Below are 21382 nucleotides of genomic sequence, written 5' to 3'. Positions count from 1 at the left end.
ATCTCATCTTCAAGTAGATGATGTTGTTCCAGGTATGATTCTAAAAGCACAATTTAGACCCAGGTGCTTGTCACAAGCATGACCTCAGTAAGTCTTATCAACAAATATTCATGTTAATAAGCCTTATGAGAAGCACCTGGATCTGTAAGTATTACCCTGCAAGGTTACCAGGTGTGATGGGTGTTGTTTTTCTCCCTCAAGTGTATCTTGAGCCGTGCCCAACAGGAAGAAAGGGAGTTACAGGAAGTAGTGATCATCTATTGATGAAAAACCAACAGAACGTGACGGCTCCTCTTTTTATCAACATCCTGTAACCCCTCCCCAGTTCTCCCCTCCCTCTCACCATGAATCACCTCATTCCTGTCAGCTGTCAGCCATGAAGGAGATACTTCAGCCTGAATTGGTTGGGCAGAGTGGGAGGACAAATGATTGTATTTCCCAATAATAGCGTGCTCATCAAAATATACTGTAGGCCACAGACACGTTGGGAGATATTTAAATCAAGTTAATACAAGCCCATTTGACATAAATGGACAAAAAAGTTGTGTCTTCTGTGTCTCCTAATTATGTGAGAGGCATGGAGGAAATTGGACGTGTGAGAGTGGGTGAGGGTGTGTGTGTGTGTATGCGAGTGTATGTGTGTGTGTTTATGTTTGTGTCGTGCTGTGTCTAAGATGGATAGGGAGAAAGAAAAGAGTGAAAGTGTGTGTGTGTGTGTGTGTGCGTGTGTGATGCTATGTGTGAGATTGGGAAAGAGAGAGAAAGTGTGTGTGTGTGTGTCTCTCTGTCATCACTAAAGAAGAGAGATGGTGAGATGGACAAAGAGGATGCCCCAAGGGACTATGCAGTCATCTAGCATGGTTGCCCAATGGTTGCTATGGAAACTGTGTGTGTACTGTGGCTAGTAGTGAGCAAAAGGGTGCGTGTGGATGTGGGGGGTTTGGTTGTGGATGTGTGTGGAGTACTATATTTAATATGTCTGCGTTGTGATATTGCTGTGAACTTATTTAGGTGGTTTGCGTGTGTGTGTGTGTGTGTGTGTGTGTGTGTGTAAAGAGAGAGGCAAAAAGATGAGGGGGGGGAGATGGGGAGTTAGGGAGAGAATGTGTGTGTGTGTCCTATGGATGGAGAGATCCTATCATTTAGAAACAGGACCTCTCTGTTGATGACTGATCTGGAAGATGGAGTGATTGATGAAGGACAGGGATGAGCGCTTGATGAGATGAAAGAGTAGAAAGCTATCGGAACGCAAATACAAACACACACACGGTGAGAGACAAGGTCCATATCCCTGACCGCTCCTTCAGATGAAACACACACTCACACATACACTCACACACACACACACACACACACACACACACACACACACACACACACACACACACACACAGTCTTATGCGTGGAAGATGAAGGGATGATTACAGATGAAACGTTCTTTGAGGCAACAGAGACGTGAAGTGAATAACACTGACTATGCTATCACACATGCTCATACACACACACACACACACACACACACACACACACACACACACACACACACAGACTAGGGGAGTGGTAGTTAAAGGCAGACATGACATACGGGCTCAGTGACACATTGGTGATAAAGTCCACTTTGAACTTGTTTTTCTCTTTGACTCCCTCTTTTCCTTCCTTCTTGGGAAAGAGAGAGAGAAGGAGCATGGGAGAAAGACTGAGATAGCATGAGAGAAAGGCAGAGCGAGAAGGGGAGACAGAGAGAAGGAGAGTGAAAGGAGGGGGAGACAGAGAGGAGGAGAGTGAAAGGAGGGGGAGACAGAGAGGAGAGTGAAAGGAGGGGGAGACAGAGAGAAGGAGAGTGAAAGGAGGGGGAGACAGAGAGGAGAGTGAAAGGAGGGGGAGACAGAGAGGAGAGTGAAAGGAGGGGGAGACAGAGAGGAGAGTGAAAGGAGGGGGAGACAGAGAGGAGAGTGAAAGGAGGGGGAGACAGAGAGGAGAGTGAAAGGAGGGGGAGACAGAGGAGGAGAGGCTAATTTGTCTGTGGTTAGGAGGCCTTTTACCCTCTCCACCCACCTGACCAGCACACACACACACACAAACGTACAAACAAAGGACCATAACACACACACACACACCTCTGGCACCTCGGGAGTGTGGCCCTGCTGTGCCAGGCTGTGCTAACATGTGGGAGCAGTTACAGCACAGAGCCTGTGCCAAATCTACTCAGAGCAGAGCATACTGCTGGCAGGGACACACACACACTCGCATAGTTTGCAACCGTAGTTACAGAGTAATCTCCCTTTTCTACTGCACAGACATGGTCACGTGAACTGCTGTTTGATGACTCAGCACAATGCAGAGATCAAATTCTGCTTAAAGCTTTCTGATCACGTTTGTTTTCAAGTAGAAAGCATAGAAATAACCTTCTCCTGGAACAGCGTGAGGATCAGACTGTGGGTGAACATCCTCTGTGGAAGCTGTCCAGCGAAAGGCTGCCGCCAGCCCTCTGAGAGAGAGGCAGAGAGATGTGTTGCCGTGCACACCAGCGTGACTGTAACTTGTAGAGGCATTTGGTATGGGCAGATATATGATGGCAATATTTGATCCCCTGTGCAATGTGTTTGGAGGCACGGCCAGAGGTAAGAACACACTGAGTGCTGGGGGAGGTGGGGGGGGGAGGTGGTGGGGAGGGGGGGGGTTGGTGGTGGGGGGGGGTGTGTGGTGGGGGGGTGGTGGTGGTGGGGGGGGGTGGTGGTGGTGGGGGGGGGGGGGAGGTGGTGGGGAGGTGGGGGGGGGGAGGTGGTGGTGGTGGTGGGGGGTGGTGGTGGTGGGGGGGGGGTGGTGGTGGTGGGGGGGGGGGTTGGTGGTGGGGGGGGGTGTGTGGTGGGGGGGTGGTGGTGGTGGGGGGGGGGTGGTGGTGGTGGGGGGGTGTTTATCTAATCTCCCTGACGGTGTCCGTACAGGTGAAACAGTACATGGTGCTTACAAATGGAAGCTGCGTGCGTGTTTGTTTGCATCTGCGTGTGTGTTTGTGTGTGTGTGTGCGCGTGCGTGCAAGTGTGTGTGTGTTTAAATGGCCATCCAGCGGATCCCTGCCAAGTGGCCCCAGTCTGCCCCAGCGACAGTGGTCGAGAGGACGTATATTTATAAGGACGGCAGCTTCCAGATCATATCCCAAATATCACACACATTCCTGCAACAACCTCCTATGGCATTGGAGCTATCAGCTGTGGCCAGTCAGAATTTACAGGATAGTTGACCTACATGAGCCATAAAAACAGAAAGGTGGACTGGGATCTAATACCCCCCTGGTGAGTCCAGTCAGCTGTGCTGTGTGCAGCACCCTAAATCTTCCCCCTAGGGATAAGTTTCCCGCTGAGAATGTGCTGCTATTCCAAATATCAGCCACTTGCATGAGCGTCTGCCAAGTCTGCATGTAACACCCCTCTCAGACTCCAGAGCCACAGGGCTGGGCTAGGGACTGAGCTACCTACCGCAGAAATCAGAACGTTTGTGCATGGTGTGTCCTCACATATTTGTCACTCTCATAGCGCACTTCAAAATGACGATTTCACCTTTGGAGTGTGTTTATTACAGCTAGCCACTTGGATGTGTTGGAGCTTGGAACCTTGGTCTGATGACGAGACGGCCCTGTCTGAGACCTGTAAACCTTGGGGTCGACTGGGCTCGTGGTCTAATGACGAGACACCTGTTATTGGAGGTTTGCAGAGCAAGGGTTAGATCCTCACCTGGCCACCGGAATGCTTGCAGGCTCCACCTGCGGACTGTGACAAGTGTTACTTTGTGATCTGTGGCGTCCAAGACACACACACACACACACACATTTTCAGCTCACCTCGTCCAAGGTTCACACCAACTTCACTCACTCTGTCTGGCCATTGGCTGTCCCTCAGGAAGAGGTCAACAGGCTCCATGAATCATGCAGCCTCATGTGACACCTCTTCTGTCACCCTCCCACGGGTTCCAAACAGCCTCTTCTACTCAGGTCCTCTCCTCCCCATGCTTCCTCCTTTCATTAGGCCCTTGCTTTGTTTCCTTCCCTTCTCTCTACATGAACCGAACCAAACAACTGAAGTGGACTGAACCACAATTCAGGGATTAGGTAACCATATGTAATAGTGCACGACCAATGCAACCCAGAGTGGTGTTGTAGTCATCCAATCCTTAAGTCCTCTCTATCACATATGTGCGCACACACACACAATCCATGTTTAGCCATAGATGGATCTGTGCAGTGAGCTCACACCAGCTCATGTGGACGATGGATGAGGTGAGGTAGAGAAGAGGTGATCTTCTTACTCCCACACCATATGACCCCAAAATACCCCCTATCCAACACACACACACACAAACATACACACACAAACACACAAATTGCAGCTGACAACCATTCATTCAGGCCAGTGACATACACAGGCTATATCTGTATTTATAAGAACAACCTCCCACTTTTCACCCACACACACACAGTCACACTGCACCTTGCTATAACCCCTAGCTTAACTTTGACCACATAACCTTCCACAACTCCCTCCCATCTCTCTCTCTCTCTCTCTCTCTCTCTCTCTCTCTCTCTCTCTCTCTCTCTCTCTCTCTCTCTCTCTCTCTCTCTCTCTCTCTCTCTCTCTCTCTCTTTCACACACACACACCCACACACAAGTGTGTACACACAGACACACACAAAATCACACGCACACACACATTGTTTGCTCTTTTGGATTTGAAAGCCCTCAGTCATTAACCTCGAGGGCAGCCCTGGCCTCCCATTGTACCCCTATCTCCTGCATTCTGGGTAAAGTAGTTTAACAATGTCAACCAGATAAGCCCAATGCAAACCTGCTGATAAGCAGTCAAAGACGGCACTTAATGTCTGTATGTTGTGAAGGCGATGGTTAGCTAGGGGGCCGAGAGAAGGATGTCAAACACCATGTGCTGTGTGGTTATGTGTGTGTTTGAGTTTGTGTGTGGCTGCGTGTGTGTTTGTGTGTGTGCCTGCATGTGTGTTTGTGTGTGTGCCTGCATGTGTGTTTGTGTGTGTGCCTGCATGTGTGTTTGTGTGTGTGCCTGCATGTGTGTGTGCCTGCATGTGTGTGTGCCTATTTGTGTGTGACTGCCAGACACCTTGTTTCATATCTATCTTTTCAATGGGAGATAAACCACCCACACAGCCCACAAAAAAAAGACAACAAAAATACAGACATACCACGAGACAAAATGTACGTATTACTGACTTGAAAGCACACACACACCATGACTCAAAGTGTGTATAAGTGACTGAACCATACTTGCAGCCAGGCACCATTAGATCAGTCACTCAGAAAGTGGGTGACTCAAGCTTTCCAATGCTGTTGAGGCAAACAGAGTAAACTGAGGGGATTGTTCCAGAGAATGCTATATTTTGTGAGTTGTCACAAGTCAACCACACTGTAATATAAGACCATAGGTATGGCTGGGACCTTAATGTTGCAATGAGCGCAGTCAGAAAGGACTTAGTTGCAGTGTGATAAAAAGGTGAGAATTTGTCACAGGAAGTCCCTAATAAAAACAGTGTAAATCTATGCACTTTGTCCCAGAAACTCAATAGTCAATAGGGGATAGTCTACACCTCTTTTCTTCCTTCCTTCTCTCTTTCACTATCACACACACAGGTTTTGGAAATCAGTGTGTTCTTGCAGGCAGGAGTAAAATTATATGGCTTCTTTGTGTCTTTAATGGTTCTTTTCCGTTTTCATTTTAGTGAATGCCTGACCCACCTGTACCGCCTGAGGACCCCCCCCCACTCTCTCTCTCTCTCTCTCTCTCTCTCTCTCTCTCTTTGTCTCTATCTGTCTCTCTCTCTCTCTCTCTTTGTCTCTATCTGTCTCTCTCTCTCTACGTCTCTCTCTCTCTCATCACACAGATACAGTTTCATATACATTTCGCATCCTCCCTCTTTTATTTTTCCCATTCTTCAGTGACAAATGACTGAACTGAAGACATGAAATAAAAACCCTCAGCCATTCAATGTTTTAGTATCTTTATTTAATGAAACGCGAAAAAGGCAATAAAATTAAGATAAATAATCTGTTTGTTTTTTTTTACATAGGAAACATTTTAATAGTATTTCCAACAATGACGAAAACGATGTGTTCTAGCCTTTACAGGCTGTCAACCATACCAAGACGTTTCCAGTGGGTCTCAAAAACATGTTGCGCATTGATGATGATCACTTCCCTTAATGTGATGTCCAGACTTGAATCCAGTGTTTCTTTAAGAAAATACAGTAAAAAAAATATGCTAAAGACCCATGAAGTTACATTTAAATGGATTTTCACATTCGAGTTATCTTAAAGCTTTTGCTTTGCAGTGTAACAGCAACATTGTTATAAAAAAGTAAATGTCAGATGACAAAGGCATTATGTTCTCACTCTACAAACCCTACACCAACAGTCAGACAGTCATTACAGGCTTGCATACCAGTCAGATAATGGCAAAATAAAATATAAAATACATAAAAGACATACATTTTTTGGCAAAGCAGGAAGAAAAGTGACAAGAAGCACAATTTGATTTGATCCTTTTTCTCTTTTCTCTCACCATCGGCCTCTTTGATTGGCTCTGATTGTCCTTCACAGTCACGCGATGCCATGGCGGTTACCATGGAGCCTTCAAGTGCATCTGCCAGGCGACATGCTGACAATGTGTCAACAGTGTTTTCCAAACCACTCCTGACAACATCAGTTAGACGTCTCCAATCCACGAGAGGAACTTCCGACAACCAATATGACAATGATTGCATGAGTTCCCAGATTCAGATTTGATTGAACTGTTTGACATATTGCAATTCTAAAATGTTGAAACGTGAACTTAGAAGAGCTTTGGTTTGTCTTTGAGGCCATATAAATGTCTACATCCAGGAACACTCTTCCGGGTAGACAGAATGACCAGTGACGAGTAGAAACTCTGTTTCTTCTCAGCATGTGATGCCCACAAGTAAATCACATGACAGAAATAATGATCAACCCAAAAGAGAGATATAAAAAAACAGGTCAAACAATGGTGTACTTTCTCTCTCTTGCTTTCTCTCTCTCTCACACACGCACACACACATACAGAAAAAGGTTTTCAACTTTTCATACAAAAACAGCCCTTCTCCCTCCCCCCACCCTCACTCCCCACAGTCCGACTATCAGTCCAGTCCTGCCCTGACGTATGTACAACCTTATTTACACTCCACACTCCCTCCCTCCCTCTCCCTGTGGCATTTAGACACAAACTGTTCAGTGCAGGGAAAGAGGGCATTGACCCTCCCCTCAAGTGAAAAAGCCCCCCCCTTTGGAAAAAAAATTATTTGAAAAAAGAGTAACTCTCCTAGTCTATATTATATATATGTATATTATTTACAGTTTTAACATTATGCTGTACACAAAGGTTAAGGAGCAATCCGCCTGTACATGAATGCACCTGAATTGAAGGGTTGGAGAGAGGTATTGAGGTGTATGGCTTGACTGGAGAAAATCATTCATTTAGCCTCCTCAGAGAAGACTCTTTGTAAATCATTTGATGAACTAATATTCATAGGATTTACCTTTTTTTAAAGTGTTTAAAGACTTTGAGGGCGTTTAACATTTAGTGTGCTTGAGCACACACATTCATACGCAAAAGCACACACACATCAGAACTACAGTGTTTTTTAGTATTTGTTTTGGTCCTGTTGGGAATCCTCAGTCATGTCAACAATAAAACTACTGTGGTCAGTGAGACCTTTAAGACCATTAAACCAGTGTGGAGAGACACATTCTCTCCGTCTCCCAGTCTCTCCCCCAGTTTCTTTCTCTCTTTCAGTGACTGGAGTGGAGTGACTATCCATGGAGATCCATCGTTTCCTCTCTGGGAGTCAGACAGTCTGTGTTACTAGCAGTGGTGTGGTCCTTCTCTCTTGAGAGGCCTTCCAGAGCGGCTCCCCTGAACCCCACAGTGCAGCACACTCTACAAGGGTGCGTTCACTATCCACACAAAGGCCGGGCGGAGTTAGGGTTCTATTCCAACAGGGCGGGGTTAGGGTTCTACTCCAACAGGGCGGGGTTAGGGTTCTACTCCAACAGGGCGGGGTTAGGGTTCTACTCCAACAGAGAACAACCAGCGCGGGGCCTCCTCAGACCACACCATGGCTAATACACCAGGACCTGACGGGTTCCTTTCTCCAGGCTCTTCTGGGTTCGGACCAGACCTTTCCCTGTCCCATTAACCGAACACCATGGCCGGTGACAGTTACCCTCTAATGCCTCACTCTCTCTTTCCTTCTCTTCATCTTATCCATCTTCTCTCTGCTGTTCTCCATACCAAAGAGTAAGAAGGGTGCCTAAGTTGAGGAAGGGGGCAGTTGTCGTGAAGGTTCTCTTTTACCCTCTGTAGTTCTGCTAGGACACAATGGCCACGCCCTCTGCGCTGACCAGCTGGCCTGTTGTTGGGTCGTAGGTTCCAGCCAAGTAGAATAGGTCCTGGGTCCCACCCCCTGGCTTGCGTCGGCCAATCAGGTGTTGATACTCATCCCTGCTGACCACCTGGCAACGGTGGGAGATGGTCTGGACATCGTTCTCGTCCTCGTGGCTTGACTGGTACAATGCATGCTGGGTGGAGAGGAGAGGGGATGGGTTATAGGTTAATTATTCAAATCAATTCCAATCAAATTGTATTTGTATTGTTGATTAGATGCAATGGAATACATACAAAAAACGTTCTAATGTTTCAGTCATGCAAATGATTCCAAAACGTCTCATTGTGTCAACTATCAATCTTGTTTTCTCTTACAATCTCACTCTACAGTTGCCTTGTTATACTGATAGTCCATTATCTATTTGTCTCTGATGACACTGAGACAGACAGTTGGACCGACAGAGGGACACACAGACAGATGGGCTGACAGACAGACAGCTCCCTGCTCCTCACCCTGCCGTCGCGGTGCCTCTTGCCCAGACGGGTCTCCTCAGGGTGGTAGAACCACTTGACCCGGACCACCATGCTGGCGCTCCACGACTCCCAGAGAGACTCCACCCTGCCCACGTAGGGCAGCTGGGGGCGCCCGGGGGACAGGAACACGGCACAGTCCCCCACGCGCACCGTCTCCCCACCGCGCACGATGGCTTTGTAGAACAGCTTCCGGGCCTTACCCTTCAGACCGCGCCTCTAACGGGGGGGGGGGGGGGGGGGGAAGAAAGGCATTTCAGTCTCCCAACACCTCAGGGATCGACATCATGCCTTCTGGTATAGGTCTTTTTACCTTATAACCTTTTAACATGTCAACACAGCCTCAGCATGTCAAAGACATGCCAGAGATCAATCTCCTTACCTGAGTGGGCTCTCCTGACCAGCTCCATAGCTGCCGATTGGGCAGGTGGGCAGCCATGTTGGGCCGGGGGTCAGGTGACGACATCCTCTGTCGTTTGGGGTCCTTGGGTGGCTTGCTCTGGAGGTCGCCATGGCTGTCAGAGACCTGGGGGGGCAGCGGGTGTGCGTTCCTTTTGGCTGTGGGGTTGGCTGTGTTAGTATTACTTTTGCCCTTGGATACATACTCCTTTCGCTCTTCCATCCTCTCCCCTCTGACCTTTGACCCCTGGACGGCCACGGCTGTTTTGGTGACGTAGGCGTGCGGCAGTGCCGGGGCTGCAGGGGCGGGCTTAGGGGATGGGTCAGGGGTCAGGGTGTGTCTGTGTTTGTGTTTGTCCTGCTGGAGCAGAGCCCGGCGCAGGAGCACGGAGGACGTCTCCTCGTCTGAGGAGTAGGAGGAGTCGTTGTCGGAGGAGCAGACGGAGGAGGAGGAGGAGAGGGAGCCGGAGGAGGAGGAAGAGGAGGAGGAGGAAGAAGAGGAGCAGACGGAGAGGCGGGAGAGGAAACGCCCGCCGCGGAGCGACGTCGCCGCAGCCCTCCGCCCGGGCTCATCTACGTCACCTTGACCTTCCTCGTCGTCATCTTGACCTTCCTCGTCGTCATCTTCGTCCAGCTCGGAGTAGGAGCTGGGGCAGTCGCTCGGGTAATCCAGCCCAAACTCGGCCCCCAGACCCCCCAGACCAGACGAGGGCACAGCCCTTCCCAGAGCCGGAGCCCCCTTCAGAGCTACCTCAGCCCTAGAGCCTGCGCTCTCTCGCGCGCCTCGTCCTCCCTTCTTCCCCTCCTTCAGGGGGAGGGGGGGGTGGATGTACCTGAGTGAGGGAGTGCTCCCCCTGCCCCCCAGGCGAAGGAGAGCCTTGCTGTTCTTGGTCTTGGGTGAGGTCACACCCTCGTGGTCCAGCTTTACCAGGAACTGTTTCCTGTCCCGCTCCATCAACTTCCTGCCGGAGGAGGAGGAAGAGGAAGGGGCTGACATTGCTCCAGCGGTCGAGGGGTCCCTCAGCCCCAGGGGTGTCACCGTGGTAACAGGCCGGCTTCCGAAGGTAGCGTAACTATTGGCAATGCTGCTGAATGAGTCCACCTGGAAGGAGGAGGAGCTAAAGATGCCTTTGAGAGGGGTGGGTGGTGCCAGGGAGTGAGGGGCGGGGCAATGGAACACACCGAGGTCGCGCTCCCTCATGCGACGCTGGGACTTCCTGGACGTTCCATTAAACAGGAAGAAGTCAACAGGAGGTCTCTTCCTGTTAGCGACATTAGCGCTCACTGAGGACAACCAGGTCGATGAGGAAGTGTTGCCTTTGGTTGTGTTCTCTGCGGATGATGATGATGATGATGATGCAGGGTTCTTGGTCTCTGAACGTATCTTTTTAGGCCGGCCCACTGGAGAGATGGAGGAAGAACAGAGCAGATGAGAACAGGTTTATTTTGTATCTCTCTCTCATCTTCCCTACAGGGTCAGGTGAGCCAATAACAGTCTCTAATAACAACAACCATCTTGTTGTTTGTCTGGAGGCGATCTGTCAGAGAAAGAAAGACAAAGAGCTAAAGAGATTGTGATAGAGGAAGAGAGAGCTGGTCCAACCAGTATGTCCAACCCAGGTGGCAGTTTGGCTGCAGGCTATATTAGCGACTAAAGCTAACTGAAGCCCAAAACACACCGACATGTGTGACCAACTGCTCCTAACCACATGTTGACAGTAGTCAGTAGTCAGTATTGACAAAGTCCTCCTTATCACGTGTCAGGCTGGCTGACAGGGGAGGGGTGCTAGGTATGTTCCAGTGTTAGGACTCTTGGACTCCCTGAACATTTACCTGGTCTCTTCTCCTGGTTTCTTGCTCCTTTCTCTTCATTGGCCAGACTCTCTGTGATGGATGTGTCTCTCCGCTCCTGGGTGGAACTTTGGTATCCCCGGCGACCAGGTGAGACCAGGAGAGCTGGGGATGGCTCCGCACCTAAGAGAGAGACAGGGAGAGAGAGAGACAGAAAGACAGAGAGAGGGAGAGACCTTAGGAACAGATTAATGGTGTCTGATTTTTCTAGTGCCATGATCAAGATGACCATCGTCCCGTCATGCCTCCGTCCTGGTGTACTCACAGTGTATCTGGTAGCCTGGGGGCAGTAGTCGAATGTTGGGCAAAGAGATCCTTCCTCTGTCTCCATCATCAAACTCCACCATCACACTCCCTTCCTTCTCCTCCTCACCTGGCCCTCCTAACACACACAGGGACCAGGGTCAGTGTGTGCTTGTGAGTGTGTGTGTGTGCATGGATGTATGTGTGTGTGTGTGTCTCACCTCTGTGGACGTATCCAGGGTAGAGACAGCGGGAGCGCTCGCTCCAGTAGGCACAGACACGCGTCCCTGCAGTCAGGATCACCTCAGTCTGAGGGCGCACGTCTAGCACCTGGCCAACACACACAGCACACAGTGAGTTCAGGAACACACCGGTCACACACTGCCAACACACAGAGAGAGAGAGAGAGAGAAAGAGAGAGAGAGAGAGACAGAGCGAAAGCGAGACAGAGAGAGAGGGGGAGGGGGCGGGGGAGGGGGAGGGGGACGGGGACGGGGACGGGGAGGGGGAGGGGGGACGGGGACGGGGACGGGGAGGGGGAGGGGGAGAGGGAGAGGGAGAGGGAGAGAGAGTGGGGGAGAGAGAGAGAGAGACAGAGAGGGGGGGAGGGGGAGGGGGAGGGGGAGGGGGAGGGGGAGGGGGAGGGGGAGGGGGAGGGGGAGGGGGAGGGGGAGGGGGAGGGGGAGAGAGAGGGGGAGAGAGAGGGGGAGAGAGAGGGGGAGAGAGAGGGGGAGAGAGGGAGAAAGGGAGGGAGACTCACAGCTTCCTGCAGGAGTTGCTCCAGAGAGTAGATCCTGGGTCTGTTTCCTCTCTCCCCATCAATAACTACACTGAATCTGGATCAGAGAGGGGGACTCTGGGTTAAACATCTCCAGGGGCAAATGGAGTACACACACAGACGCGCACAAACACACACTTACATGTCAGGTAGGTCCAAGGTGTGGACCACAGCAGCATACAGCAGCTCATCCTCCTTAGAGATGAGCACCTTCAGACCATCTACCAGCATCTCTCTGCTCAGGACACAGTTAGGCACGGCTGGGGAGAGATGGGAGGGGGGTGGTTAGAGACACATAAACATGGTGTGTGTTAGTGTGTGTGTGCGTGTGTGTGTGCTCTTTTACCTGGTACTCGGTGCATTTGAAGCACATGATCTAGCTCCTCCTCCTCTCCCTCAGAGAAGCTGCTCTCTTCATCCAATCGGAAGCCTTCATCAGCAGCAAAGCTCTCGAGCAGGCGACTCACCGCGTGCCCCTTGTTCTGGACCAGAAACAGGAAGTATTTTTATATACCCATTTGGTTGAGATTAACACACTAGTTTTTTTGATGAAAACCTTTATCCCACAGAAAGAAAGATTCACAAGATAAACACACACCTAAACACTAAGCCTCCCTCCCCACCCACCCATACATAAAACGTCTGTCATTTGGTTATATTTGGTTCCTATCTGTGGAAAACTCCATAGATACACAAACACATACACACACACACATACATACACACAAGGCTCTGGTCCATTCCTGTCTAAGCCAGTTTATCTAATGATGACTGATGAGTTGTCAGACCATTAAAGTTAGCTAGTTCTACAGGTTTCTGCCTGTATTTTGCCTTTCCAACAAAACACTTGGAAGAATGCTGTGTGTATGTGTGTTTATCTAGGGAGTTTTCCATAGATAGAGATCATATATTTTAGTGACAGAAGTTTCGTCACCAGAGGCTACAGAAGATTACTCAAATCACTAAGATGGTACGGGTGTGTGTGCGTGCGAGTGTCTTTCTTCTAGGTTGTATGGTCATGAGCGTGTGTGTTTACGACATTCTCTCAGGACGAGTTTCAGCTAGTATCATTGTATCCTTTGACACATAGAGGAAGCATGAATCAGCCAACAGATACCAGGTGCTCAGCCCAGGTTAGGTTGAGAAGACCGGCATCCTGGTGCTTACAGGGTCATAGCTTCTGGGGCAAAGGGGTGGGAACGCTCTAATCTTCATTAACTCCTTTTCTCTCTCTTCTACCCCACCTCACCTCCCTCCTGCCCCTCACCGGCCCCTCACCTGGTCCTCTTGCTCCTCCTGCCCCCCCCCCCCCCCCCCGAGGGGAACTCTGTGACAGCCAACAGGACAACCAATCACAGAACATGTTCCCATCTTCCTGCTTTCTGCCCTCCAACTTTTGACTTCCCAAAATCCTCACCTTTCCCAGAATGCCTTGAAATCTGGCGCCCCTCTTCATTGATTCCTTGTTAATTCTGTTGGCTGATGTCTGAGATCCATGGTGCCCCCTGCTGTCATTGAGACTGCAGCCTGCCAGAGGGGCCACCCAGCTGGATACAGAGGCTCTCCTGGTCCCTTGGAGGTCCTGGAGGTCTGGGTGTCGTCTCACTTTAGCACCGGGCCTAGGCTCATAGGGGGACCTCCTCCTTTGGTCTGAACTGGGCATGCTCACAATGCCTGGGGACAGGTACACAGTTTCAATGACAAACTGGAAACAAAATCTTCTCTAACATGTCCAGGAAGTTCCATTATTTCTCACCTTGAAATCCAGATCTCTTGCTTCTGGCTTTCTGACTGGCTTGCAGTTTTGTGGGTGAAGGCACATAAGCACCAATGGCGACCGAGGTTGGAGGCCAGTCTTTGGAGGATGATGAAGTCCTCTTGATGTCACCAGTGCCGACTTCGCTGTCGTAGCTGCCGTCCTCCTCCTCTTCCTCCTCTGTGGAAGCAATCAGGGATCGATGTGATATATCCGAAACTATCTGAACCTTTCTACCAGGTTGCTTCATCTTACGGTATTGACAAGGTATTGACATCTGCAGTAGCTTAGAGATCACTCACACAAAGATTCTCTTCCTCTCTCTGTTTCTAGTCACATGCTACCACAAATTACCACGCATGTCTTGAAACATGAAGGATTTCAGTGTCTGAACATTGATCTGATGGAGACGGAGAACAAACTGTAGCAGAATATCAAACTAGATCCAAGGTGTTCACCTATCTGGGGTTCACACATAGCTAGCATTGTCACAGGGTTCATCTGGGCCAACTGTGAATCATCCCCAGTAAACAAGGTCTGGTCCCCTTGGTGCAGTTTGGGGAAACAAATGTCACTTGAACACACACACACACACACACATACACACACACATACACACACACGCGCTGATCTTTATTGGCAGTTGTGTGTGGCTCACTGAGGGGTCGGGTGTCGACACGTCGCTGACACACTTGTCACTTACATGGTGCTCTCGTCAACACTTTCACTCACTTGCTCGGGCACACAGACACACACACACAGACACACACACAGACACACAGATACACACACATGAATACATGCACACACACAAACACCCACAGGAAAAGGCAGTGACACTCCAGAGTGACACATGCACTCACACACATAAAGGCCAACGACACTCTTTGAAATTAGCGACAGCTAAGTTGTGATTGAGTTGAATGTGTTCATTACAGTTCTGTCTGGGGGGGCTATTGAGGTTGGGCAGTGGGGGGGGGGGCGTAGGGGATTTTGGGGTGGTTGTAGGGGACACGGGTGTGACATTCTAAAAGAGGTGCAAGCGGGTCTCACGTTACGGCGTGGGGTTCGGGGGCCGCATGCCTGTGGCGAGTTGTTAACGGTTCTTAGCGGCGTGACAGACGAGCGGGGGGGGGGGGGAGCCCACCGGGACGGGGAGACGTCTCACTCTCACAGCGCTCACACATCACAAGCACGCTCACACACATGTACAGCTAACACACGGGCACACACGTCAGCACGCACATGCACACACACACACGCGCATGGACCGACCAACGGTGTGACGCACGCTGACATCTCAATCTCAACTTTCGTCTTCGTCTCAGCTGCTCCAATAAAACCCCGGTTGAATACTGTAAGCCAATTCGTGTACACCATGTACACACACACACACACACACAGACACACAGACACACACAGACACAAACACTCACCCTGTGCAGAGCTCTCACTGTTGCTCTTTCCCTCGTTCGTGTCCAGCTTCTCAGACGCCCCGCCCCCTTTTTGGAGCACTCTGGTCGGAGCTCCGCCCATCTGAACCTTTGGCCTCCGCCCCCTTCTCCTCCTCATGTCCTGATTGGCTGTCCAGTCCTGCTGGGTGCCTGATGCTGGATCGGCTGAAAGGTTTGGAGTGGCGTATAAGTGTGTGTGTGTGTGTGTGTTTGTGCAAATGTGTGTGTGTGTGTGCATGTGTGTTTGTGCATATGTGTGTGTGTGTGTGCATATGTTCAAGGCTTCATATGTACACCCTTGCACTTCTGCACTGCAGGTACACCCTGGCACTTTTCAAGGTTCATGTTGTTTAATTGTATCTTGTTTAACTACATGCTCTTATGGTTCTTCCCTTTGGGACTTATTTAGTTTTCACAATGTATGCTTCATGTTTTGGCTACCCGCAACGTTTGGGGCTCGTTATTATGATCAGTAACCTATGCACTTTTGTAAAGCTCTCTTTTCGAAGTTGCTTTGTATAAAAGCGTCTGCTAAATGCATAAATGTAAATGTAATATGTGTTCTCACCAGTGACACTTTGTCTTCCATGCATGTGATTTTCTGAGCGGGCTCCAGCCCTAGGGGGCCCCCTGCGGCGCAGCATGCCTGCTGATGGTGAACCTCTCTGGGCCACAGCCTTCTGTTTCAGCTGGGTGACCCTCCGGACCAGCCTGGAGCTCAGGGCGCTTGGGCGACCACGCCGCCTTGCCTTTAGACCACTGAACACCTGATTGGTCAGCCTCTTCCTCTGCTTGGCCACACCCAATCCATCCTCAAGTGCAGTCCTAAAATACAGGGAGGGAGAGAGAGAGAAAAGAATAAGAAAGGTTTTTTTGAATAGAGGAGAAAAATGGTCACAGAAAGGGGACAATAAGCAGAACATTGTATAACCCTCCTAATTTGTATCTTTCTGCCTCCCTCTCTCTTCATCCCTCTCTCTTCATCCCTCTCCCTCTCCCTCTCCCTCTCCCTCCCTTTCCCTTTCCCTTTCCCTCTCTCTCTCTTTCTCTCTCTCTCTCTCTCTCTCTCTCTCTCTCTCTCTCTCTCTCTCTCTCTCTCTCTCTCTCTCTCTCTCTCTCTCTCTCTCTCTTCTGAGAGTCAGGATTTCCCCCCTGTACACTCTGACGGCAGACACAGAGACAGTTCTGCAGAAACACCTTGGGAGGAGGGGTAGGAGATCTTAAGAGATTGAGTAGATGAGAGCAGGGAAAGAATGAGTGAGGAGGAGAGAGAGAGAGAGAGAGAGAGAGAGAGAGAGAGAGAGAGAGAGAGGGGGAGAGAGAATGAAAGGGGGGGAGTGAGACAACAACAAGAGAAATAGAGGGAGAAAGAGAAGAAAAATGAATTATAAGAAAGAGAAAATAAACAGAAAATAAACCCAAGAGGAGAAGCTAGAAAGGAGAGAAAAAAAAAGAGAGAGAGAGAGAGAGAAAGAGAGAGAGAGAGAGAGAGAGAGAGAGAGAGAGAAAGAGAGAGAGAGAGAGAGAGAGAGGAACAGTCTCAGGGGCATCTGTCCACTGACCTGAGCTCCAGGGCTGGATCAATAAACACTAACCTCTATTGAACAACCCTCCTCCTCCCTCTCTGCTCCCTCCATCCCTCCTTCTATAGCCCCACATCTTTCTCTCTCTGCTCTTCTCTTTCATGCGCGCACACACACACACACACACACACACACACACACACACACACACACGCTGAGAGCAGCTGGTGTCTGATGCAGGTGAATACTATATGCCCAGAGAGGAGTGTCTGGCCCAACGGAGAGGAGGGGGGAGTGGATGAAACGAAGGTTGGGGGGAGAGGAGGGAGAGAGGAGAGGAGAGTGAGGGGAAGGATGCACTGATCAAGCGGGAGGAGCGGAAGAATTGAAAGGAATCAGACAAAACAATGAACAGAAGAGTGAAGGAGTGCGTGGCACGAGAAAGAGAGAGAGTGTGTTGTTTTGTAATTGGACACCGTGGAAGGAAAATAACCGATAGCAGTAGAAGGTCCCACGTTCACGTCGGAGAGGGAAGACCTTTGCTCTGCCGGCATCCTCGCCTCATCCTCTGCTCCCCTCACCCACCTCGCTACCTCTTCCTTACAGTCCATTCATCCCCACACCCACAATCCCTAACCTCTTGCCCCGCCCCTCCCCCACCCCTCCCCCAGCCTTTCCCGACCTCCTCGGCTGATCCCTGACCTTTCAACCTTTACAGAGCCACTAAGCCCCGACTTTAGACCCATGTCACATCTTTACTAAGAGGGCTGTGTGTGCTTGTGCGTGCGTGCGTGTGTGTGTGTGTTTGTGAGGTATTTCTTTCTCTCTGTTTCTCATTATTCACACAATTCCTGTTCTTCTTTGCTTCCTTCCTGCCTTCTTCTCTCCATCTCAAGGATGAATTCATGATCAGATACTTCAGAATAACTAAAGGAAAAGGTGTTCAGTCACGTACCAGACAGCTTAACTAATTAAACACATACAGGGTGTGCCGGGGTCTGGTGTGTGTGTGTGTGTGTATGAGTGAGTGTGTGTGTTTGTGTGTATTTTCTTTGTAGATTGTCACTGTGTAGTATGTCTTTTAAGAGAGAGAGAGAGAGAGAGAGTGTGTGTGTGTGTGTGTGTGTGTATGGGTGTGTGTATGTGATTGCGTACGCCTGTCTGTGTTGTCGTTTTCATTAGCGTGGTTTAATCACCGTAGTAACCGTGATAAACCTTGAGTTTCTTTAATCAGTTTAGCAAGGCACACTAGGAGAGGTGGAGCACTGACAGACTTAACACATTTATCACTGGGTGGACTGAACACTGGATGCATGTGTGTGTGCGCCTGCATACATCAGTGTACGAGTGTGTAAAGTGTATGAGGGACGATGGGTGTTAGCTGTATGTATGCGAGTGTGTGTGTATGCGTGTGTGTGTGTGTGTGTACAGGTCGTTAGGGATATGAGTGTGTGTGTCGGGCAGGGGGTGGTAAGTCATTTATCACTGTGATAACTTTACATGGGGACTTTGTCCAGCTATATTAATCTGGTCCGGGGTTAGACAGAGTCAGGACATAATCAATGGAAGTGATAAATATGATTAAATGTGATTAATGATGATTAACGAGAGCCTCATCTGGCCTGATTAATCTATTAAGTCCTCTCAATTAGAAACATTCCAGGTTTACAGCATGGGACAGATACCCTCATGGTGCATGTGTGTGTGCATATGCGTTTGTGTGTGTGTGAGTGAGTTTGTATTAATGTCTCTCCAATCAGTGCCCACTCAGCAAGGGCATAAAGAATGTTGAAATGAACACCGACAAATTCCAGGCCTGCAACGCCCAAACGTGTATACACACACACACACACACACACACACCTAAGTCTCTTTGAGTCGTCTGGAGCTGAGGGACCGGGGGTAGACTTGCGTTTCCGAGGACGACCAGGCCCCCGACGGGCAGGACTACGAGACGTCTCCTCCTTCCTGATGAGAAGAAGGAGAGGTTACAACACACACGCGTGCATGTTGGTGTGTAAGTTGGCTTTGTGTGTGTGTGTCTTGTGTTCTGTGTGTGTGCGTGTTACTGACTGGTGGTCGTGTTTTCTCTGTAGCTTGGCCAGCTCTCTCTGCTTCTCTTTGTAGCGTCGCTGTATCTCAGCTAGCTGGACCCGCATGGCTAGCTCCTCCCCTCCTATCGTCTCCATGGCAGCCTTCACTGGACACACCTACCCAACAGAACATATGACAGCATTATTTCACATTGAAGACTCTTTCATGCTGCAGTTCAGATTGACGCTGTGCATGTGAAAACTGTTTCATGTGTATGTGTGTTTGTGTGTGAGTGTGTGTGTTTGTGTGTGTGTGGGGGGGTGGTGAATGTATGTGTGTTTGTGCGTGTCTGTATGTATGTGTGTATGTGTGTGTACGTGTGTGTGTGTGTTTATGTGTTTACCGGCTCAGGGCGGGGTGTCCAGCTGCATTTCCTGCGCAGGTTGAGCCTCTTCCTGATTGGACACTGTTGTCCCTCCCCTGATGGTGTGGAACCACCCCCTAGCTCCAGGGCCCGAGCAACCGCTAGAGTGGCAAGGCTCTGCAGGTCAAAGGTCAACACATCCTCCCCTGTGAGTGAGAGAGAGAGAGAGAGAGAGAGAGAGAGAGAGAGAGAGAGAGAGAGAGAGAGAGAGTGTTTTAGGGATTTATTCTTTGTTTTGTCAAGTAAATTGATGGAGTGGATTCAAATTTAGGGCCGGAGACAAATTCTCCTCACAAACACACACACACAATATCTCATCAGTTGAGTGGACGGGAGAGAGAGGGAGAGCACTGTCTCTACATCTATCACTGTCATTAACTCTGTCATTGTCGCAACCAAGCCAGCAGATCAGACAGAATATTCATGAAACACGCACACAAACACACAGACTCACACACACACAGAGAGACGCTGTTTTTTGCTGAGCTGCGCAGACACGGTTGGACAGCTTGTGCGCGAGAGAGAGAGAAGGAAGGGAGGGAAAGTGTTTGGGACAAAGTGAGAGAGAGGGAGGGATGGAGGGAAAGGGGAGGAGAAGCAATAAGAGGCAAAGTGTTTATTGAGCTATCTATTTATTCTTCTACATCTCCTCATTACGGACATGGACACAATCCAATTTCCCCTACAGGGAGAGGAGAAACACACACACAGAGACACACACACACAGAGACACACGCACACATAGTGAAAAGAGATGAGAAGGGGGAGGTACTGAGATATTCACGTTCAGGGCATAGAGAGAAAGAGTGAGAGAGAGAGAGAAAAGGCAAGAGAGAGAGAAGGAGAGAGAGAGATATGGAAGGAGATAAAAGGAGAGAGAAAGAAGGAGTGAGGAGAGAGAGGCGTGTGTGTCTGCCGTGTCAGTAAGTGGTGTCTGGTTTTACGACAGCACCTTTGAGACAATGGCACTGGAGCTGAAAGGCCTACTCACTGAAATTATTAAAACCTGTGTGTGTGTGTGCGTTTGACAGACAAATCAAAAGTTATGGTTGAACAAGCATTGAGGTAAAACAAAAATAAGCTTTGGGTTAATCAAATTAACTAAATAAATGTATAATGCCGGATTTACAGAGAAAGCGAGACAACGACAGTGAGAAATAGATATACAGTGAGAGAGAGTGAAAGAGAGTTATCCTCATTTGTAGAGGTCAGTGGCGTCTCGTCTATCAGACCTCTGGACCAATGAGGGGCTCTGGTTACCCTGGTTGGGTGACATCACCACTGACATCACCATGCCTAGTATAGCATCCCTGTGGATGGCCACAATCAATAGATCCCTTCCTTTCACAACCACACACACAGGCACACACATGATATGACCATACAAAGGTCACAATACACAGTATCGCAATACGATAGCAATGTGGTTAAGTATGTGCAACACTAATACAATTTCATAACTCCAATAATTCAAGTCCGATTGATAAGCACAAATGAAGGCTAAACTCAACTGGAGATGCATGTCACACACCTCAAAGGAGACCGAAACGCTGCTGGATTGACAGGAAGCTGTGACTGCCTACTCATCACAGATGAATTTACTGTTAATTAAACACAACACACCAACAACAGACCCCTCAGGATGGGGTTTTTGGACATAGAGTGTTAGCAAAATAGACATACTCAAATACCAACTCAAGGGTCTTGTTTTCCTACAGCTGAATATACAGAAGAGGGTGAGTGCGTGTTTCTTTTTTCTTTTGGGGGGGGGGGGGGGGGGCGGGGTTAATAGATATAATTTACTGACCACAGTATATCTTTTCTGTCATAACAGGCCTTATCCATTTCACACCCATTAGGATTGCGTACCACACGCACACGCGTACACACACACACACGCGTACACACACACACGCGCGTGTACACCCGCTTACACACACACAGCTGCTCAGCGTCTTATGATTTTTACAC

At 49.4% G+C, this 21382-nt stretch overlaps 1 protein-coding gene across 1 annotated transcript in view; it reads right to left on the bottom strand.

Moving 5' to 3' along the window:
- Positions 1-6002: 6002 nt before the first annotated feature.
- Positions 6003-21382, bottom strand: part of bahcc1b (BAH domain and coiled-coil containing 1b) — a 51618-nt gene continuing 36238 nt past the window's right edge. Inside the window, 16 exon segments of the mRNA XM_084670103.1 lie at positions 6003-8612; positions 8932-9168; positions 9332-10749; positions 11182-11322; positions 11465-11581; positions 11664-11772; positions 12203-12278; positions 12363-12480; positions 12567-12702; positions 13638-13894; positions 13977-14156; positions 15413-15595; positions 15999-16255; positions 18817-18921; positions 19027-19163; positions 19391-19557. Of these exon segments, the coding sequence (XP_084526229.1) occupies positions 8403-8612; positions 8932-9168; positions 9332-10749; positions 11182-11322; positions 11465-11581; positions 11664-11772; positions 12203-12278; positions 12363-12480; positions 12567-12702; positions 13638-13894; positions 13977-14156; positions 15413-15595; positions 15999-16255; positions 18817-18921; positions 19027-19163; positions 19391-19557 (3848 nt within the window). The 3' untranslated portion in view covers positions 6003-8402.

Source organism: Hypomesus nipponensis, chromosome 13 (genome assembly GCF_054491055.1).
Source record: "Hypomesus nipponensis isolate SF chromosome 13, ASM5449105v1, whole genome shotgun sequence".
Taxonomy (NCBI): Eukaryota; Metazoa; Chordata; class Actinopteri; order Osmeriformes; family Osmeridae; genus Hypomesus; species Hypomesus nipponensis.
The sequence above is the reverse complement of the archived record's forward strand: the minus strand, read 5'-3'. Positions and strand labels throughout refer to the sequence as shown.